This window comes from Botrytis sinoallii, assembly GCF_014898435.1.
Source record: "Botrytis sinoallii strain Bc 23 chromosome Unknown BSIN_002, whole genome shotgun sequence".
NCBI lineage: Eukaryota > Fungi > Ascomycota > Leotiomycetes > Helotiales > Sclerotiniaceae > Botrytis > Botrytis sinoallii.
Window position 1 is genome coordinate 1,960,428 of NW_024066029.1, and position 19,205 is coordinate 1,979,632.

The 19,205-nt window shown below is 42.2% G+C and overlaps 6 protein-coding genes across 6 annotated transcripts; 4 read left to right on the top strand and 2 right to left on the bottom strand.

Moving 5' to 3' along the window:
• Window positions 1–1,384: 1,384 nt before the first annotated feature.
• EAF02_001644 (uncharacterized protein) lies at window positions 1,385–4,912 on the top strand (the record flags this gene model as incomplete). Its single annotated transcript, XM_038897692.1, has 3 exons — window positions 1,385–1,430; window positions 1,492–3,802; window positions 3,985–4,912. 3 exons carry the CDS (start codon window positions 1,385–1,387, stop codon window positions 4,910–4,912), a joined length of 3,285 nt encoding a protein of 1,094 aa, XP_038762667.1.
• A 1,315-nt stretch (window positions 4,913–6,227) lies between these two features.
• Window positions 6,228–8,630, top strand: EAF02_001645 (uncharacterized protein). Its single transcript, XM_038897693.1, has 5 exons — window positions 6,228–6,507; window positions 6,649–6,901; window positions 6,952–7,251; window positions 7,310–7,571; window positions 7,647–8,630. The coding sequence occupies exons 1-5, from the start codon at window positions 6,297–6,299 to the stop codon at window positions 8,436–8,438; spliced, it is 1,818 nt and encodes a 605-aa protein (XP_038762668.1). The 5' UTR covers window positions 6,228–6,296; the 3' UTR covers window positions 8,439–8,630.
• Window positions 8,631–9,570: 940 nt separating this feature from the next.
• On the bottom strand, window positions 9,571–10,511 carry EAF02_001646 (uncharacterized protein; the record flags this gene model as incomplete). The annotated part of the gene is made up of 3 exons (XM_038897694.1): window positions 9,571–9,874; window positions 9,933–10,215; window positions 10,343–10,511. 3 exons carry the CDS (start codon window positions 10,509–10,511, stop codon window positions 9,571–9,573), a joined length of 756 nt encoding a protein of 251 aa, XP_038762669.1.
• Window positions 10,512–11,377: 866 nt separating this feature from the next.
• EAF02_001647 (uncharacterized protein) lies at window positions 11,378–12,833 on the top strand. Its single transcript, XM_038897695.1, has 3 exons — window positions 11,378–11,853; window positions 11,999–12,129; window positions 12,266–12,833. Exons 1-3 carry the CDS (start codon window positions 11,686–11,688, stop codon window positions 12,402–12,404), a joined length of 438 nt encoding a protein of 145 aa, XP_038762670.1. The 5' UTR covers window positions 11,378–11,685; the 3' UTR covers window positions 12,405–12,833.
• Window positions 12,834–13,558: 725 nt separating this feature from the next.
• Window positions 13,559–14,234, top strand: EAF02_001648 (uncharacterized protein; the record flags this gene model as incomplete). The annotated part of the gene is made up of 3 exons (XM_038897696.1): window positions 13,559–13,675; window positions 13,808–13,938; window positions 14,012–14,234. 3 exons carry the CDS (start codon window positions 13,559–13,561, stop codon window positions 14,160–14,162), a joined length of 399 nt encoding a protein of 132 aa, XP_038762671.1. The 3' UTR covers window positions 14,163–14,234.
• An 867-nt stretch (window positions 14,235–15,101) lies between these two features.
• On the bottom strand, window positions 15,102–17,735 carry EAF02_001649 (uncharacterized protein; the record flags this gene model as incomplete). The annotated part of the gene is made up of 1 exon (XM_038897697.1): window positions 15,102–17,735. One exon carries the CDS (start codon window positions 17,733–17,735, stop codon window positions 15,102–15,104), a length of 2,634 nt encoding a protein of 877 aa, XP_038762672.1.
• Between the last annotated feature and the right edge of the window lie 1,470 nt (window positions 17,736–19,205).

The following is a 19,205-nucleotide window of genomic DNA, read 5'->3' on the forward strand; positions in this document are numbered from 1 at the left end:
TAGAACGAGCAAAGCATTGGAATGTGATATCTTGAAATTCATCTTGGATGTCATTTGATAGTGGAATCGATGCAAAAACACGAGTGGGATCACTTAAAGCTAGGCCATCAATCACGTGAGGCAGTAGTCTTCTTCCACGGTCGCTTGAAGCAATAAGATCTTGTGTCATGTTGAGATTCGAATAGTCATTGATTCAGTCTTGTAAGACTATCTAGGACGGGACTGATTGAAATACATGTAAAATGAACAATTCCATGATAGCACTTGGAGTCCAACAGTTTGTGTTACAACGGAAGTCTTTCTTGACCGATTGACCGATGATTTAACATGAAGTATCCAATCGAGGAACATTGTTTACTGCGTCTGCTTGCGCGGGGGATTTTCTGACTGCGCATATGCAGGTCTGCGGCAGTCATCATCTGTGCACTAGCACTTGACAATTGTCAATATCAAACCGAGTTAGACTGAGGAAACAACTGATTGCTTTACAGTTGCTACCTTGACACTATTCATAATGAACGAAGTACATGACGACGGAATATTCTTATTCAAGGAGGCTGAGAGAGTAAAATCTTTGGAAAACTACCGAGGTACATAACAACTAAGTTGCCCGAATGTGAATATTTTTGAACGAGAGATGGAAGACCGAAGACCTAGTCGTCAATCCGAATCGCCAACCAAAAGCTTTTCTATCAGAATTCTTTCGCTTACGTGAAATGATGTTCGTCTAGGAGGTTCGAGAGGGGATCTAGTAGAACGGAATGGCCGGGACACTGATAACACTCCAACGGAATTATATACATGCTAGGAACACATTTTTTTGAGTGAGCCTAGATAACGGTAGGCTGAATTCCGATACTGAAGATTCCATTATGGTGTTTTCTGGTCCAAAATATTGATCATTTGATTTGATGCTGAATTTTGAAAGGAGTGAATATATTATTCTTCGATTTTTCTTCTGTGAGGTCCAATTCATTAAAGGTGGTAATTTCCCGGTAGAACCAATACCATTATGATTATCTTAACTAGTGATGTATTTTTTGCGACAATGTGTAATAATATTCAATATCTCTTCCGCGCTTTGCCGTGTTAAATGACTTCTAATCTGGAAGCATTGAATATTGTGAATATTGTGAATAGTATCAAATGAGAAGAATCAAATTTTATCCACAACCCATGGATACCAGATGTAATGCGGGTGGATCTGCTTGAGCCTGAGGCAAAAAAAAACTAAAAAGACCCTGGACTTGCTCCCCACATCGGCCATGGTAAAAAAAAAAGTTGAGATAATATTTTGAACCTCAATCTTCAACTTTTTTCTCTTGTCATTCCTTTTCAATCATTTTCAATATTTGCATGCGATACGTGTAAATATACTTTGGAAATGGATCAACAACAATTCTTAGAGCTCTTACAGGGCGTTCAGATTCGTAAGTTTCTACCAAATCGTAAAATACCCCTCCATTTTTGCTAATCTTTCCATCATTACAGCTGATACGGAGCGTGTCAAGGCCGCAACTACAGAATTGAGAAAGAACTATTACCCAAACCCAGAATCCCTTCTCTGGCTCATCGAGATCTTCATCGCTCATGGAGATCAAGCAATTAGACAACAAGCCGCCGTCGAGGCTCAACGCTTGGTCAAGAAGCACTGGAAAAACATTTCAGATGCCCAAAAACAACAAATCAGAGAACAACTTTTACAAAAGACATTAAATGAGGAAGTCAAATTGGTTAGACACTCTGGTGCTCGTGTTATTGCCGCTATTGCAGGTCAAGATATCGAAAACGGACAATGGGCCAACCTTCCAGATACTCTCGCACAAGCCGCAAGCTCTCCTCAAGTTTCACATCGTGAGGTCGGAGTTTTCATTCTCTTTACCTTACTCGAGACTGCTTCGCCATACTTCGCCGAGCAAACTGCTGTTTTGTTCTCCATCCTCAGCAAAACGATTCACGATCAAGAGAGCACTGATGTCAGAATCAACACTTTGATCTGCCTTGGTGCCGTTGCTACTATGATCGAGCCAGATGAGGATCCAGAAAGTTTGAAACTCTTCCTTGAGATTTTCCCACAAATGGTCATTGTCTTGAAGAACTTCATTGATTCCAAGGAGGAGGACCGCACCGTACAAGCTTTCGAGGTTTTCCAAACTTTGTTGGGTTGTGAATCAGCTTTGATCGCACCTCACTTCAGAGACCTTTGCAGCTTCATGCTTGAGGTTGCCTCGAATACCAACAACGAAAACGACGCAAGAACTCAAGCTTTGTCTTTCATCATGCAATGCACCAGATATAGAAAGATGAAGATTCAAGGCACCAAGGATTTGGGTGAAAAGATCACCATGGCCAGCATGCAAATCGCTACTGAGCTCGAGGATGATGATGATGAGGATGATGAGACTTCTCCAGCTCGCTCTGCATTGGGTCTTCTTAGTTTACTCGCAGAAAGCTTGCCACCTCGTCAAGTTATTGTTCCTCTTCTTAACGCTCTTCCACAATTCTCCAACCACCAAGATCCAAGATATCGTCAAGCTGGTATCCTTGCACTCGGTATGTGTGTTGAGGGTGCACCAGATTTCGTCGGTACTCAAATGGATAGTTTCTTACCTATTGTCTTCAAACTCCTCGAGGACCCAGAAAGTGGTGTCAGACATGCAGCTCTGAACGGCGTTGCAAGATTGGCAGATGATCTTGCCGAAGATCTTCAAAGCACTCACGAGCACCTCATTCCTGCTCTTCTCAAGAACCTTGATGCTGCTATGCAATATGCAGCTGGTGGAAACAACGACAAGCAAACTCTTGATACCATGAAGGCATCATGTGGTGCTTTGGACTCCTTGACTGAGGGAATGGACCAAGAAATTGTCAAGAACTACCTCCCAACTCTTGTTCCACGTCTTACTCAATTGTTGGACCACCCAGATGTCGGTGTTAAATCTGCTGCCGCAAGTGCTATCGGTTCCCTTGCAAGCTCTGCTGAGAAGGAATTCCTTCCATTCTTCAAGGACACCATTGAGAAGTTGGCACAATTTGTTGAATTGAAGTCAAGCAATGATGAACTCGATCTCCGTGCTACTGTCTGTGATTCTATTGGTAGCATGGCAGCAGCTGTTGGTGCTCAAGTCTTCCAACCTTATGTCAAGCCATTGATGCAAGCAAGTGAAGAAGCTCTACACCTTGACCACCCACGTCTCAAGGAAACCAGTTATATTCTCTGGAGTACCTTGGCAAAGGTCTACGAGGAGGAGTTTACACCTTTCCTTGAGGGAGTTGTTACTGCTTTGGCTGCTTGTTTGGATCAAGAAGAAGACAACCTTGAGGTTGAGCTCGGTGAACATGCTCAAGACTTGCTTGGCCAAGAAGTTATTGTTGCCGGAAAGAAGGTTAAGGTTGCTGGTGCTACAGATGTTGAGGAGGCTGATGACATGGATGATGATGATGATGACGAAGACTGGGATGATCTCACTGCCGTTACCGCCGTTGCCATGGAGAAGGAAGTCGCAGTTGAAGTTATTGGTGATATTCTTACACATACTCGTCAACACTACATGCCATACTTTGAGAGAACCATCGAGGCTATTTCTCCATTGGTTGAGCACTCTTATGAAGGTGTTAGAAAGACTGCCATCAGCACAATGTGGAGGGCATACGCTTGTCTTTACAGTATGATGGAAGACAAGACCGGAACAAAGTGGACCCCTGGTTTACCCTTGGCAGCTGAACCAACTCCTGAGTTGGTCAGAATGGGAGAGATTGTTACCACTGCTACAATGTCTCTATGGGAAGATGAGTATGACCGGTAAGCTAATTTTTTCTAAAAAAAATTCTATCACATGAAATGATGAACAACATGACGTTATACCCAGCTCACTCAGATGCACAAGTTGCACATGCTGCGAACGCGTATCTACTCCTGATCATTATTATTGTCATTTATCTGTACAGATTCCTTTGAAGAATATATCTAACATTATATGATAGTGGTGTCGTTACTGATATTAACCGCAACGTCGCTTCTACATTGAAGCTTTGCGGACCAGCTATTTTGGCTCAACCAAACTTTGCCGAAGCCATCAAGAACGTCATCTTCGCCGTCATCATGCGTCTTCACCCATGTCAACAAGATCTTGGTGATGAACTTGAGTCACCTGATGACGAAGATGCTGAATCTTCCGAATATGACTGGCTCGTCATTGATACCGCCCTTGACCTTACCTCAAACCTTGCTCTCGCTCTTGGAGCTCAATTTGCTGAGATCTTCAAGGAGTTTGAGAAGCCACTCAAGAAGTTCGCTTCTTCCAACACTCCATTCGAAAGATCTACCGCTATTGGTGTCATTGCTGAAATCACTGGCCACATGGGATCAGCCATTACTCCTTTCACTGCTTCCCTCTTGCCAGTTCTCCTCAAACGCCTCTCTGATACCGATCCTGAGGCAAAGTCCAACGCCGCATATGGTACCGGTCTCTTGATCTTCCACTCCCAAGATAGCGCTACCTATCTCCCATCATACAACAACATCCTTAGCAAACTCGAGCCTTTACTTCAAACCAACCATGCCCGCTCCATTGATAACGCCTGTGGATGTGTTTCCCGTATGATCATGGCCCACCAAGATGCTGTTCCACTTGATGATATTCTCCCAGTTATGGCTGGATTATTGCCACTCAAGGAAGATTACGAAGAGAATGAGCCAATCTTTGAAATGATTGCTGGACTTTACAGTCAAAGCAACCAAACAATTTTGCAACTCACTCCAAAATTGATTCCAGTATTCGCTGCAGTTCTTGGCGAGCCAGTCGAACAATTGGAGATTGAGACTAGAGAAAAGGTTAAGGGTGTTGTCAAGTTCATTGGTGGAAGCCACCCAGAATTGTTGAACGGACACCCATCATTGCAAAACTTGTAATTGCATATTTAGGGACTTTTCTTTAGGAATAATTTGGTGGAATGGATTTCTGATTGATGACTGTATTGGTATCGAACTGAATACGATATACTTGGTCTGAAAAAAAATATCGGAATGGATAGATTGATGGGAAGGAAATAAAAGGTTTTTATAAGTTATGACGTGATGAACATACCCCAAATGCACGAAACGAAGGATGAAGGACGAATAGATAGAATTTTACTACTTGTAGACAGAATGAGAACTTTTGTTTTGTTTTAAATTTCTTTTGGGCATGATTGCATTTTTCGCTTGAATTTTCTTTGATTTTATTATTGGCACGTGTACGTTGATTCATATCTTTTATGGAGGCAAGCCCCCAGACCCCCAGACCTCGCTGCGCTCGAATATTTGGAGGGGTAACGATCTTCTTTGAGGCTCTTTCTGATGTTTAAATCGAAAAAGATTATCAATCAATCAAGATGGCTGCTGGAAAATTACATTCGGTGGTGAACAAAGCCTCTCATTCGTAACCCGATCCAATCAGACATCGCCCACTCTATATTTAGAGATTTCGCTACCAAAATAGTGCGCAGTGCTTCTGGGATGAAAAACGTTCGGTCGTGTTTTGGCCCGATTTCGGGAAAAGTATTATCCTCACGTGCTTCAATTGCACCGTGTGTGTCGCTGCTGCGCCGTCGGTACCGAAACATCAGACCAACTTACTCGTGTTGCAGATTGCGAATGTGGAGTTGTTGATTAGCCAGGTAAGTGTATGCATGGGCTGTGTTTCCTCAAAGAAGTCTTTGCGGGGAAGATCAGTCTTGGGGGCTGGATTGTTTTTTATGTATATGATGTTTGGAAAACAGTATGGGTCAAGGGAACTTGTTTATTAGGATCGAGTATTTGATTCATTCCAGCACTTGATTTATTCTATTTTATTGGGAAGACATGCCAGACCTTTTGAATTTTTTCACTGACAGAGGTTCTTAAGAATCTGCACTCTCGATCACTTGGTCGCAGGGGTTTATAACCTGAGTGGAGACCTGTGAAGGGGTGGGGTCGAGAAGAAGCTCTCTCTAGGTTCTGCACACTCTGGATTACCAATTTGGGAATTTCGATGCAACGCAAGAAATGCGCAGCCCTTGATGTTATCTCCCCGTTTGATCCTACGTATCACATTTGTATAAGCTGCATAACGAGGCTATCAGGCTCTTGCGTGAAGGATGCGGCACGTAAATTTTCGTGACAAATTATTTGGGGGCCATTCGGAGACTTTAATATAGATTGGAATGGTACTGAGCTGGAGTGTCCCATCCTTTTTTCTTGTGATTAGTTTCTTGGGTCGATTGGTTCGAGTTTTTGTCTCGCCTAAATAAGAAGCTTTGATATTTGTTTAACGAAAATGTTGTTTCGCTACGAGAGTTTAGCTTCGTTTTTGGTTTGTGTTGAAGCTGTCGCGGCTTTGTATAGCAGCGATGTCAAGGTCTCTCAACGGGATTTCTCTTCAAGACAAACGACTAGCTTAGGGGCTATCACTGTGCGTTCTGCGGAACAAAAACGAGGCCTTGCGAATTTTAAACCAAATTTGGAGTGTACTCATCATTATGCTGATCGTAAGTCGGCCATTTTTTCCCTAGATTTTTGATCTGGACTCCGATCTATTAATTTGCCTAATCACACATCGGTTATTGAAATTTCCGAACAATAATTCATACTTTGCTGCCAAGATTAAATGAGATACTAATAATGCGCAGATGATTCCATAATTCGAGGAGCACATTCGAGATTTGCATCCACATCGATGAAATATAAATTACCTACAGTCACTTTGGAAGATATCGAGCTCAACATCAAGAATATTCTATGCTCAAAGTCGACCATCATTGTTGAATTCCCTTCTGCAAATTTATTAGCAGGGGCAGAAAAAGAATGGAAAGATTTATCAGAGTTCTTGGTCATTTCATCACATACCGGATGTAATGACCGGAATGCGCGGGCTCCATATCTGTAAGTGACAATTATAATAATGTCTCGACAATTACTAATAATTAAATCAGAGTGTCTAACGTGGAATACATTCTCAAATCCAATACCGCAATCCTCTCCGTGCAACGGATTGAATGGAACGATGCATATGATACGATGGAAGTAAAATTCGGTATGGGCAAATACGACCGTAGCGCCATTCGTATACACAGTGATTTGCGCAAAAGAATTACTTCGACGGTGTCAGTATCATCTTCAGAAACTTTCTCTTTTCCGTCAGCGCCATCAGCAACACCAACCTCGGATACATCGGTTCATGATATTGGACATGTGGTACCTGCGGGATTTACTCTCGGAAGTTTCTCTACTTCGTATGTTCATCCTTTATTTCCAATATATCGAACTAATAGGAGTAACAAAAATGATTAGGAATGATGGTGCAGGAGGATCTTTATCAATAAGTTGTGGTAATTGTTCAATCGAAGGTTCAATCGAATTGACTCAGGGTGTTTTCAATGTTAGCAAATCCTCTCACAATACAGAGAAAGCAGTGAACTTTGTAGAGCAAGGTTATTTCGACATGGTAGTCAATGGATTAGGTGCCCATATCGAAATTGATTCCGCGGTTGCGGGAACATTTACAGAAACTTTCACTGTGGAACTTACCAGATTGACTTTACCGGGTTTCCAGGTATGTCAAAATTTTACCCCACATCCCTTTGACCCAGGGATATGTCTCTCACAGATATTCTAACATATATTCTAGATCCCAGATATTGCCGCAATAGGTCCAATGTGGGTTCCCGCAATTCAAGGTTCTATCGGTGTCTCTAGAAATCTAAACTTTACTTACGGTTTCGACGTTTCCGTCCCGGATAAATCCTCCATTCGACTTAACATTGGAAATCTAACCGAATCAACTTCTTCTGGTTTTAGCGACTCTGCCATCACCGCTCTTCCCCTAACTGCGACTGATCCCTCTATATCCTTAACTCTCTCCCTTGCCCTTCATTCTGAAATACTCCTCGGTGTCGACATATTATCAGGCAAAGGTTCCATAGCCGCCGGAGCCTTTCTCGATCTTCCCGCCCTCTCCGTCACAATCTCCGAACTCACCTCAGTAGACGAAAATTGCAATCCGGCTCAAAGCTCCTCCTCTAGTGTCAAAGATCTAGACTATTTTTCCTCTCTCACAAACATTGTTCCACAAGCAGATATAGCGATAGGACTTCAAGCCGGTATTCAATTGAGAATTCCAGATCTAAATTTTGTGGAGAATGTAGGGACGACGGCTACGCTTGCTGGAACGAGTATGCTACTTCCGACGCATTGTATGAGTTTCGATGGCGGGAAGAAGGAGTTTGTTACTCCGGGAGCTACCGGAAGTTCGAGTTCGAGTTCGAGTTCGAGTTCAAGTACCGGTACAGCGGGAAGTTCGAAGAAATCGAATGCGGAGAAAATGGTTTCGGTGCCGGTGGTGGGGAGTGGAGGATTTGGAGGACTGACTTGGATGGCGGGGTTTCTGGGGTGTGTGGTCTTCGTGGCGTTGGGATTATGATGATGATTTAATGATTCTTAAGTTTTGGGTAATGAAGGGGAAAGAAAATTCGATATGAGTTTGTACTCATAGCTCATGTCACTAATGAATAAAGTAGATTGAATGGGATTTGACACATAGATTGCTGTCATGATTGATGGCTGTTAAAGTAAATGACATTCTAAACAAGGAATTCCGACCAAATTGCGCAATTCCCCAAACAGATATGACTTTTTCGATTTACTTACCTGTCGAGCCAAAATTCCCGGATTCAAGATCAGACGAGTGGGGAGAAAGCGCTCACTCTATTGACCATTCACCTTCTTCTATAACAGGAATCTTTATTCTCTTTATATCGTTTATGAATCCCAGACTATTGCCTCCAATTAAAATTGCGCCATATGAACATTTTCGTCGTTTAGGTTTTGCTATATGGGATCGGAAGAGAATGTTTGCTTTTGGTCTCGCAAACGAAGCTAGAAAATATGAGGTGTATTATAATGCCAGAGAAATGACGTTCAAATACTTGAGTGTCTTACCTCAGGAAGAATAGAGCGAATGGGTCCATTGGACAACAATGCCGGTCGTGATTGTTTAAAGCACAGGTTCGGATTTTAGTAATGTCACACGTTGTGACTTACAACTGTTAACTTTGGGGAACAGAATACCACCCAGACTTAGGAATTTCTTTGTAGTTACTTTATTTTCGTAATAAGAGACAAAATTACTCTGGAGAGCTTGCAGACCATATCCGCAGTTGCCATTTATTTAGAAGCGATGAAATTAAAGGAAAATTTCTGTGGAAGGATCTAATTGTTGATAGTTGAAGAAAAGCTCATCTCTCTCAAGGTTCTGTAATTATCAGCCTCTCACACTCGTAAAAGCTTTTAGTTAATGGATGTTGGTCGAGGTAGGAATGGAAGGAGCAACAATCAAGGGGTTGTGGTGTCACGTGCCGTGATTAATACCCCACAATAGTGGTCAATACCCCGCAGTCCACAACAATACTCGAGCAAAGAATTTTTGCAAGACTCATACTCGAGTACTTCTTCATTACCTGACTTTCTATCTTCGTGTTACCTGTAAATCTCTTCTATTGCTCACTTCTTTTTTCTATCTCTCAGAAACTCTCATCGGAAACCTGTCTACCTGTCTACCGTTCTCCGACACTTCCATCGTATAACACCATTTTCCCGCCATGTCTTTCCTTGGAACTATCTGCATAAACTTTCATCATACCATCACAAGAAAGATTCGTGGAAATCAAACTTTTGTTTATGAGCTCATCATCAAATCCAAGACCTTTTGCGCCTTCATAGCCTAGCTCAGTTGCGACCCAGCCAGGCATCATAACAAAGGCATTCAGCCAGTCGTCCTCAGCATTAATTCGAACAGTGAGCCAATTAACAGCAGCCTTTGAGGGACCATATGCAGCATTTCTGATTGGAAGTTGGTGTCTATAGAAAGTTTAAAACCAGGCATTTAATATTATGGAAGGAATGTATTTGTGCTTACGCAATTGCCCCGGCCGAAGAGCCCATGGGTGTGAAAATGGGATTCTTTGATTTCTGCAGCAAATTTCGTGTTGCTTGGTATATTGATATACAGCCATAGACATTCGGTTCTATGTGGGCTTTCAGGTCCGATATTTTAAGATCAGCCACTGTTGGCCAAACATAAGAAACGCCTGCGTTGGCAATAACGATATCAATATGTTGGATGCCGTGCTTATCCTGGAGTTCTCGGACGGCATCAAATGCATCTTGTTCGATCGAGGCGTCAATTTTGACGATAATTACTGTCAAATGTTAGACTTATTCTTAATCTTTGAAGTTTAAAGTCATTTAGAAACTGATCAGGAAGTCCTGTGTTGTGCCTCTTCATTGCAAGTCGAAACCAGTGGTAGGCAAATCAACTATACTTACGACTAGTTCCAGATCCTCTAGGAAGATCAGCGAGCCTTTTCGAACTCTCGTGGAATGGATCACGATTTGCCGCAATCACAAGGTGATTTGGTAATGCTAAGTAGCGTTCTAGAAGTCCTTTACCTAAGCCCCGATTTGCACCAGTTATCAAGACTATAGTTGGTGACATTGTGAGGCAGTAAAGTTCTAGGTATAAGTCAATTTATTGTAGTGAAGAAGTAATAGGACTTTGATGGTCGAATTTACTTCATTTTTGATGGGAGTGTATGTGAACATCTTACAAAGTGAGAAATTTATCACAGATGATAGATTTTCTCCGCATTACGGATGTATTGATTGTAAATCAAGAAAATATAAATCCACTCTAGATGATTTATCTGGTGAGCTATTGGACGACAAAACCAATGACAGAAGTGAGACCATGAATTTTTCTCAAGAACGTCTGACGAGCAGGTTAACATTCCGACGAGACGACGGACATTTGTATTCCAGGGGTCCAGGGGTGGAACGACCAATCATCAGCCGCGCATCGATCAATATTCTGAATAAATCCTTCACAATTATGTTTGATTCCTTTGATTGATTGAATAACACATCCTATTTTTGAAGTTAGCAGCTTTCCACTCATCTGTATACAAGCCGTCCTGGAGGTTCTAAGATAATAGTTTTATCTTTCACCCTATAATTGTCGTCGCATATCCCATTCAGCCCTCGTCAAATTTAATTGGGACTAGGTCATGCCTTCACGCCCTCCCCAACGTCACATGCCAAATTTTCTTTTCAGCCTCATCATTGGCAATCATGGATCTATGGAGCCATGAAATATGTAGTTCATTCAAGCTTTTTATAAAAATACTTCCATCTAGATACATGCCGCGGAGATCTCATGCATTCTTTGCTGACTCTTAAAATCTAGTTCTGAAGACTGCTGGAAATTTCGATGCTAGAACGATTCAAAGATATTGTACATAATCTACATACGTTATACACGAGTCAAGTGTGGGATCACGCGCCAGCCTCCACGAAAATTATTTCTTTTTCCGTGCTTAACACTTGAAGAACTCAGGACGCTCACCCGTCTCTTTGCGTCACATGAGTAGCCACTGTGTAGTACTGCATAATAGAATCGTGGTTTTCGTTCATATGTCTCATAATTAAGCATCTAATCATTTCAAGCGATAAATATTTCAATCTATTGCCCTATTGGCAATCAAATCCGAGCCAACATTTCGGAATCAAAAGAGGTATAAGTAGGAACGTCGAGACGTGAAAGAATTTTATTTTTCCAATTTTCCTGACATTTCAGAAAACTCTCTTCCACAATTAAAAGATTACTTTACAAAATGAGATTTTTTCCCAAAGTCATCGTCGCATCTTTCGGTGCATTAGCTACTGGTAATCCTCTTATTCCCGTTCTTCCATCGAGGGATACCTCCGTTACTCAATCATCATCTGTTATCCCCAGTTACACAGTCCTCAACAATTACTGTGAAGCTGCGGGCCCTAATGCTGTAAGTCAATTGGTCTTCCTTCATATTCGTTTGCATCTTAAGCCAGAACCAGGCGTCATATTTCATCAAAATCGCCAGCCCATAGTTCCTTGCCATAGTTTACTTGATACCTGGATATGAACCGCACTTACTAACTTTTTTCTAGTACGTCGGAGTCCAATATGATAACGGAGTAATAACCTCCTATAATTATGGTGATTGTTATTCCTACGTCGTAAATGGCAGTACCGCATTGGCAGCCGTTTTCTGCAAAAGTGTCATCTGCACAAACTGCTCGTATGTATCACGTTTTTTGTTTCCTCACTTCCCGTCTCTCGTGCTGTCATTTTGATAGCTCGAATTAAATGTCCACCATCCTAGACTCTCCATCCTCCAAGCTTTATCTGAGGATCTGCTAACATTCTTAAAATAGCGGCGACGATTGTACCGACCCCAACATTGTTCTCACAGTTCCAAGGAGTTTAGTTTTGGTCAATCCAGCGGGAGTTGTAACAACAGTGTTAGGAAAAGGCGCGATTTGTCAAAAACTCCCGCTTGACTTGCCAGTTTAATCCTCAGATGAGCCAAAGCTTTTCATTGAAAACAATTGATAAGGTGTTGAGTTGATTACGGTATATGGAAGATGGTTGCTAAATATCTGGGGGAGGCATTCACCTTTGTCAGTATGGGAAAAGGCTTCAGAGTTTCAGAAAATGAATATTGGTCGTCATTGAAGAAACTCATACCCGCCAAAGTCCCTTTCGATTGGCATCCCAAGCTAGTTCATATATTTACCCTTTCAGTTACTCTGCTTCGATATTCTGAAATTTGCGTTTCCGCACGATAGTCCTTGTTTAATTCATCTGTCTAAGAATTGTGATCGAATCATCGTTCAAGCGCCATATTCTAGTGACAAATGGTATATGCAAGCCGAAATATTTCATCTATGTCAATGCCATGAAGCGGCTTGTAGCAAATAAAGTTTAGATGTCTAACACGTTTCTCATCATTGCAACATTATCGAGATTACAGGACTCGGGAATCTTTGTACTCGCTTGTAACATTGCTCCAGATCGTCCTTGAAGACTTACGATCAATCAATTGTGACATCTACCGGCGTGGCCGAACACTAACTATACCGATCTAAATCATTCATTGACGTTTTCGCTTCTCTCTATGGCTATCTGTGTTACGATCTTACCTCTCAGCTCGTTATTTTTGGTTCACTTTGTAGCACCATACCAAATTACCGTTACCAAATTTTGTTTCGAGAAATGTCAGGCGTAGAAATATTCTTCGAAGAAGCGAGACTGTGTCTACATAATGAATGTACGAACAACTTTTGGGGGCAATTTGAGATGTTTTAGGCTTTACTTACTTTATTTTTCACGATTGTCTTCAAGAATATCAGATATCGATTGGATATATCAACTCCCAGTCTACCGCTTCACTGCCAGCTCGATCAATATTTCATTCTGTCAATATATGATTCGACATTCTTATAAACAATTGTTACAGACTTGGCAACATAGCTTTACCACAAAAACCAGTATGTTCAAGGTCCCTTTAATGAGTTGTTTGAAGAGGTATAAATCCTTGCTATCACCTCTCAACAAAATGTCAATCCTATCCCATCATAAAATACACACAACATCTCTTCCCTCTCATCCAACTCTAAGTCTCAAACTTCTCATCCGTCGATTCTTCATTATATTCATAAGCAAAAATGAAAATCACCACTCCCCTCACAAGTCTCTTCCTCAGTTTCGCGAGCTACACGACCATCAATGCTCAAACAGCAGCTGACACAATAACTTCATGTCAAGACCAGAATGTCAACAATGTAAGAAGATTTCTTCCCCATCCTCACAATATCCTCCATCTCATCATCTAAATTATAAATATACTATTCCCACCAAACTATCACATCTCAAATGAACCCCCCAAAATCATCCAAAAACTAACCACCTCAAAGTTCATCTTCGCAAGCTACGACGGCGATCTCGCAGCAACCTACGCATATTCCCTCTGTTTCCCATTCGAAATCTTCGGAAATGCTCTCGATTCCGCTCTTTTCTGTCGCGATGCACATTGTTCTTTTTATAGGTAATTCATTCCTCCCTTTCCCTGGTTGTCTTGATGTGCGGAAGAGAGAACTAATCTCCTCTAACTCAATTAGCGACGATGACTGTACGACACCCTCGGCTTTCTCAATTACTCCTATTCCTTTCGTTCAAAACCAAGGTCTTCCTACCAAGCTAACTGCGAGCTTGGGGTGGAAGAGCGCAAAATGTGGAAGTAGTTTGGTGGGGTTTACTTTGGGTCAGTAAGATACCTATTCGGGATCTATCTTGGAGTGGAATTTTGGGGGAAGGAGGGGGAATACATCTTTTTTTGCAATTTTGAGTGGTCCTTTTGCCGCGTTGTAGTGGATTATAAATTTCTATCATCTAAACTTGCCTTTCCATTGTGATCTACTTGCGACACTATGGTGCTGTCATCGGAACCAATACAAGGCATTCAAGCTATCATTTTATCCCCAGATCCAGACGGAGTCTATGGAATTTTGGCAGTGAGACATATAACCAAAACTGAACAAGTTATCAACTAACTACATAGTGATTCTGAAGTTGCTTCCATGGTGCCTGTACAACGCATTATGATTGCTTTAAATCAAGAAGGGGTATCATCAAACGTCCTGAAGAACTTGTCGAACTCTCTTCACATTGTAATTCTAGGCTGTACACTGATATAATCCAATGCGAGATATAAGATAACAATTCATTCTCTTTAATCACTTATTTGAAAAAAGTACACCGGGGTATCATAATATGATCCTTACTGCCCTACTAAAGCATTTGGGTCTTTCCAAAGATCGATGCCATGATTATTCCACCCGTGTAGCAGCGGCCAAAGTAGAAAATAGACCCTAAATGATTATAGACTCCGCATAGAAATGCAAAAAGTGACCCCATTAAAATCATTTCTCCACAAAAATCCCATCACAGAAAAATGCAAACAAAAGCGCCTCCACACCTTCCATGATGCCATGCTAAACAGATAATCCAACCCCCCTACGTATGTAAGTATCCTATAATATGCGACGCGCGAAGACAATGTACATATCCATGTTAATACCAATGCTTAAACACAAACCAGCGCATATGTATACCCATATCTAATCCCATACCCATTCCAAACCATAATACTGCCAATACCCATAAGTCGTGATTATTTCCTAATATCTTCAACGTTGTCTGATACGTTCGTCAAAACCCATCCAATACCTCGTCCCAATCGGAAACCTCTCCATCACCATAATCAGTACTAGCAACACTAGCTTCCTTTTGAAACTGTTGCGTCTCGTTTGTCATAGAACTCGCTCCCTTCTGCCTGTCTTTGATTCGTGATGGTGTTTGCAATTCTACCTCCTCAGTATCCATCTCTCGTCTACCCCTCTCGCTAGTCTTTCTCGGTGTGGGTGTGGGAAGAACCGCTTTGTATACCTCATCCCACTCCTTACTTTCAGCGAGCGCAGCTTTAAGCTGTCCATCTACTTCAGGTTCAAGGTCATCGTCAAAGTTATGTCTATTAGATGAAGTCGCCTCTTTAATTTCATCCCATGCTCGCTTGCTCTCTGCTAAAGCAGCAGCCTCCAAATCTTCTGGTTTCTCGGTGAAAAATCTCTTTTTAGTAAACTTGTCTTCAGGCTTTTCCTTAAACCAAGGTGATCTTTTTGGCTTGGGCGTGAGTTCCATATCTGGATCAATTTGTGGAGTACTTGGTTCAGCTGAATGGCTCTGAAATCTTACCGGCCGGCCTTGATGGTGACTAAAAGGGGATATTTGAGCTTGTGGTAGCTGTGAGGGACCTGCCACCGTTGATTTGGCTTTTGACAAATTCTCCAGTCCAGCGAGTTCTTGACTGGAAAAAATTGAATCCTGGCTACAAATGAAGCTTTGTAGATCTTCTATTCCTGCCGATATCTCTTTGTGAGATTCAATGTTGTTTTCCCTTTCATTTCCTTTTTGAGGAGTTGAATCAGAAATTTCCCAATCCTGCGAAAACATTTTAAGTTCCTGCGTAGATAACATGCCTCCGAATTCATCATCAACAGTTGTAGAAACATTGTCCTTCACATCTCCTTGTTTTTCTTCGTCCCGCTTGTGATCCAAATTCCTACCCGAGACTGCAAAAGATTGAGGTGCAGTGGATTCTTCACATAGTTCTCTAGCTTCTTGAGTTGCACTAGGAAAGAAGTCATCAAGATGAGATTCAAGAAATGCCTGTGTGGAAGGCGGAAGACTATAATCGTCGGTTGTTTTCCTGGTATTGACCGAGTCAACAGAGGACGTTTTAAGTTTGCTTTTCTGGGGAAGAGCTGGGGGACCCATGTTGATAGATTTTTCCTGGAGTGCGGGGCGTATATAACTTTTGGATGTAGGGGGTTGAATAGGTGATTTTTGTGCCGGTTCTCGTTTACCATGATGAACTTCGGGCACAAGAGAGTGAACGGCTTCCTCTCGCGGGCCCTGCTGATCCAAACCGGTTGTTCGAGACACTGAACTCTCAGATGCAATGACCGTAGCATTCTTCGACATAGTTCGAGCAGTATCTGACGATGTCTTCGCGCGGGGTTGGTTACTATCTAACGGCCTGGAATCGAGGCGTGTATTTGTTCCTGGTACTAGAAATGCACGTTCATTTATATTGGATGGTGGATTTTGTAGACGATCATGAGAAACTGTGCGTGAGTGTGAGTTGTTTTGTTTTTCGTGCGTCGTGTTTGTGGCTGAAACCCTAGGAAGACGTGATGGTGATATGGTATGTGCGGATTGGGAAGTTGATATATTTCTACCATGAATAGGCGCATGCCAAAGAAGTTCTCTTTCCTCCGCGAAATCCTTTACAAGCCTTTTTGACGTGAGAGTTGTCGCTTTTGTCTCCTCTCTACAGATCTCTTTGTCAATTGATACTGCTTGTTTACTATCTGACTTGCAAGCTGCATCTGCTGCTTCGGAACGGATTTGAGAATCCAGCATATTCTCCAACTCAAGTGCGTCATCGGACGACATTGGCTCCCTTTCAAAATTCTTCATCCGCGGTAACTCTTGCTCATCATTGAACGGGGTGGTAGGATTTTGAAACGGGGGTCTTGTCAGACCTGCAGATCTGGCTCTACCTAGATTCGCATTTTTTGGCGTGGAATGCATGGAACCTGTGTCCAACAATGAAATATCGTTTTCTGACAAGGGCGGAAAGTCTCCAAATTCGTCCTCGGAATCTTCTGGTAGTATTGGTGACCTTGGAATGACTATTTTCTCACCACTCTTTTTGTTTGCAGGTTGTTCCTTCTGGTTTTCATCTTCAAGTTCGCAATTGCGACGCGTGATATGTTTCGACAAGACCTTATCCTCATTTTCATCCTTTTCCCCGTCCCCGTCCCCGTCCTCGTCCTCTTCGGAAATTCCATGCGCAACTCGTTTTGCGGGCGGTTCGTCATCCAAATCGTCGCACATAGTACCCTCAGATTCTTCACCTGGATTCGATGTCTCCCGAAATCTCTTGGTCCCCTGCTTCAAAAATAAAGAAATCCTGGATTGACTTGGGCGAACATGTCTGCTGGGTTCCGGTATCCCCTGTCTCTTCCTTTCTTCTTTCTGCTCTAATGCTTTTGCAGCTTTCTTATCTCTCGCCGCTTTTGCTTTCGCAGCTGCTTGTTCCTTTTCATATGCTTTCCTGTGCTTCGCCAGTTCTTCGGCATCTCGTCGCTTTTGTTCCGCTTTTGTTATTCGTGGCGTTCGATTTGCTTTTTGATATGCTTTTTTTGCTTGCTTACTGGTCATTGGTCGATGGACTTTTGGCGCATCCACCAATTCGAAAGTGCGTTGTTTGCTCGGCATTTTGAAGAGTTGTTGTGTTACATATTGCAAATTGCAGGAATGTATGAATGAATGATTGATGATGGACGTCGTTCAAGGCCGAGGTTGGACGTTGGAAGTGAGATATTGAAGCGATCTATAATTAGTCGATGACACGACGCGTTGACCGTGTTGACGCGGGGTCTATTACTAAGGCAGATAACACCAAGTCACGAGACCTCGGACTAGACATCGCGTACAATATCCCGAGAGCTATGATAAGAACCATTAGATACTTCTGGGGTCAGATTCCGAGGCATATATTCCGTACGGTACTTTTCGCGCCTCTTGCACAAATTGTTTGCTAGATCCAGCTATCTTCACCCGAGCATACATACAAATCAGATCATGATATCCTTATCAAATAGGCTGATATGCATCCTAGCCTTCATTCCCGCACCTATCTCAACAATTAATAAGTTCTTGAGGTTCACTATTTTTGAATTGGGCTTTCAGCAGATACCGTTTGCAAACGCCGTACTCAACTGAGCACTTATATCTTCGGCGTGTCTCTTACTCAGGAGTAAGCTATATGGATACCTACTAAATGAATTGCCTCGAGTGGTTCTCACAGGTAGGAGTATGTTTTCAGGTTATACTTCAAGAAGCAAGATTGCAGTCGGTAGAGTTATCTGATGAATATCAAACTTTACGGTGCGGGGTAGATTTCTCAGACCATCTAGAAATTTTGAAGGTGCAGAACTCGGGGAACTCGATCAAAATATGACTTGTATGTCGTTCGAAACTGGAACAGAACATGGAAAGAAACCTTTCACACCGGCTTATTGTTTCTATTTGAATGCCTGCATAAGAACCCAGAAAGAATCCTGGTAATAGAGTGGCTCAAGAGTGGGTACGCAGGTCAGCAGTGCTGGCCAACACCCGGTCACTAACCGTTGGAAATTTTGATCTCCTTGCACCCGGTGTTGCTTGTATTTTCGGCAAAGCTAAATTGGTGTACGTTAAGACCCCACGGCAGCTCCATAAATGCACTATCTGGATATTGCCTGTGTAACCGGCAAAACTATTCTAAAAGTTTACTTGCCAACTTAGCAGTAAATCTTGCGGTTCTAAAACACAGGGCTCAAAAAGTTAACGTTTGTTTCGATGGAATCATTGAAGCACAAAGATACCCTAAACAAGAGACTATTGCTAAAATAAAGATTAGTTGGTTTTGTTTGGCAGAAACACGCAATTGGCAAGTGAACTCTCCTGGTCACAATTACGTTACAAGTTCGTCCCGACAGTTTGGCACCTACCTATCTAGTGCTTTCCCCATTAGTCTTCCCGCATATGTTGAATGGCAGCGGGCCGGGTAAAATGTCTAGGATGATTGAAAGTTGACAGGTATCGCGCAATTCTATGTCTTGGTAATCACAATGTACGTCGTACCGATTGGATAATGAGCATGAGCCAAGCCTCGGAGACCGGAAAGTGGGTTACTATTAGTGT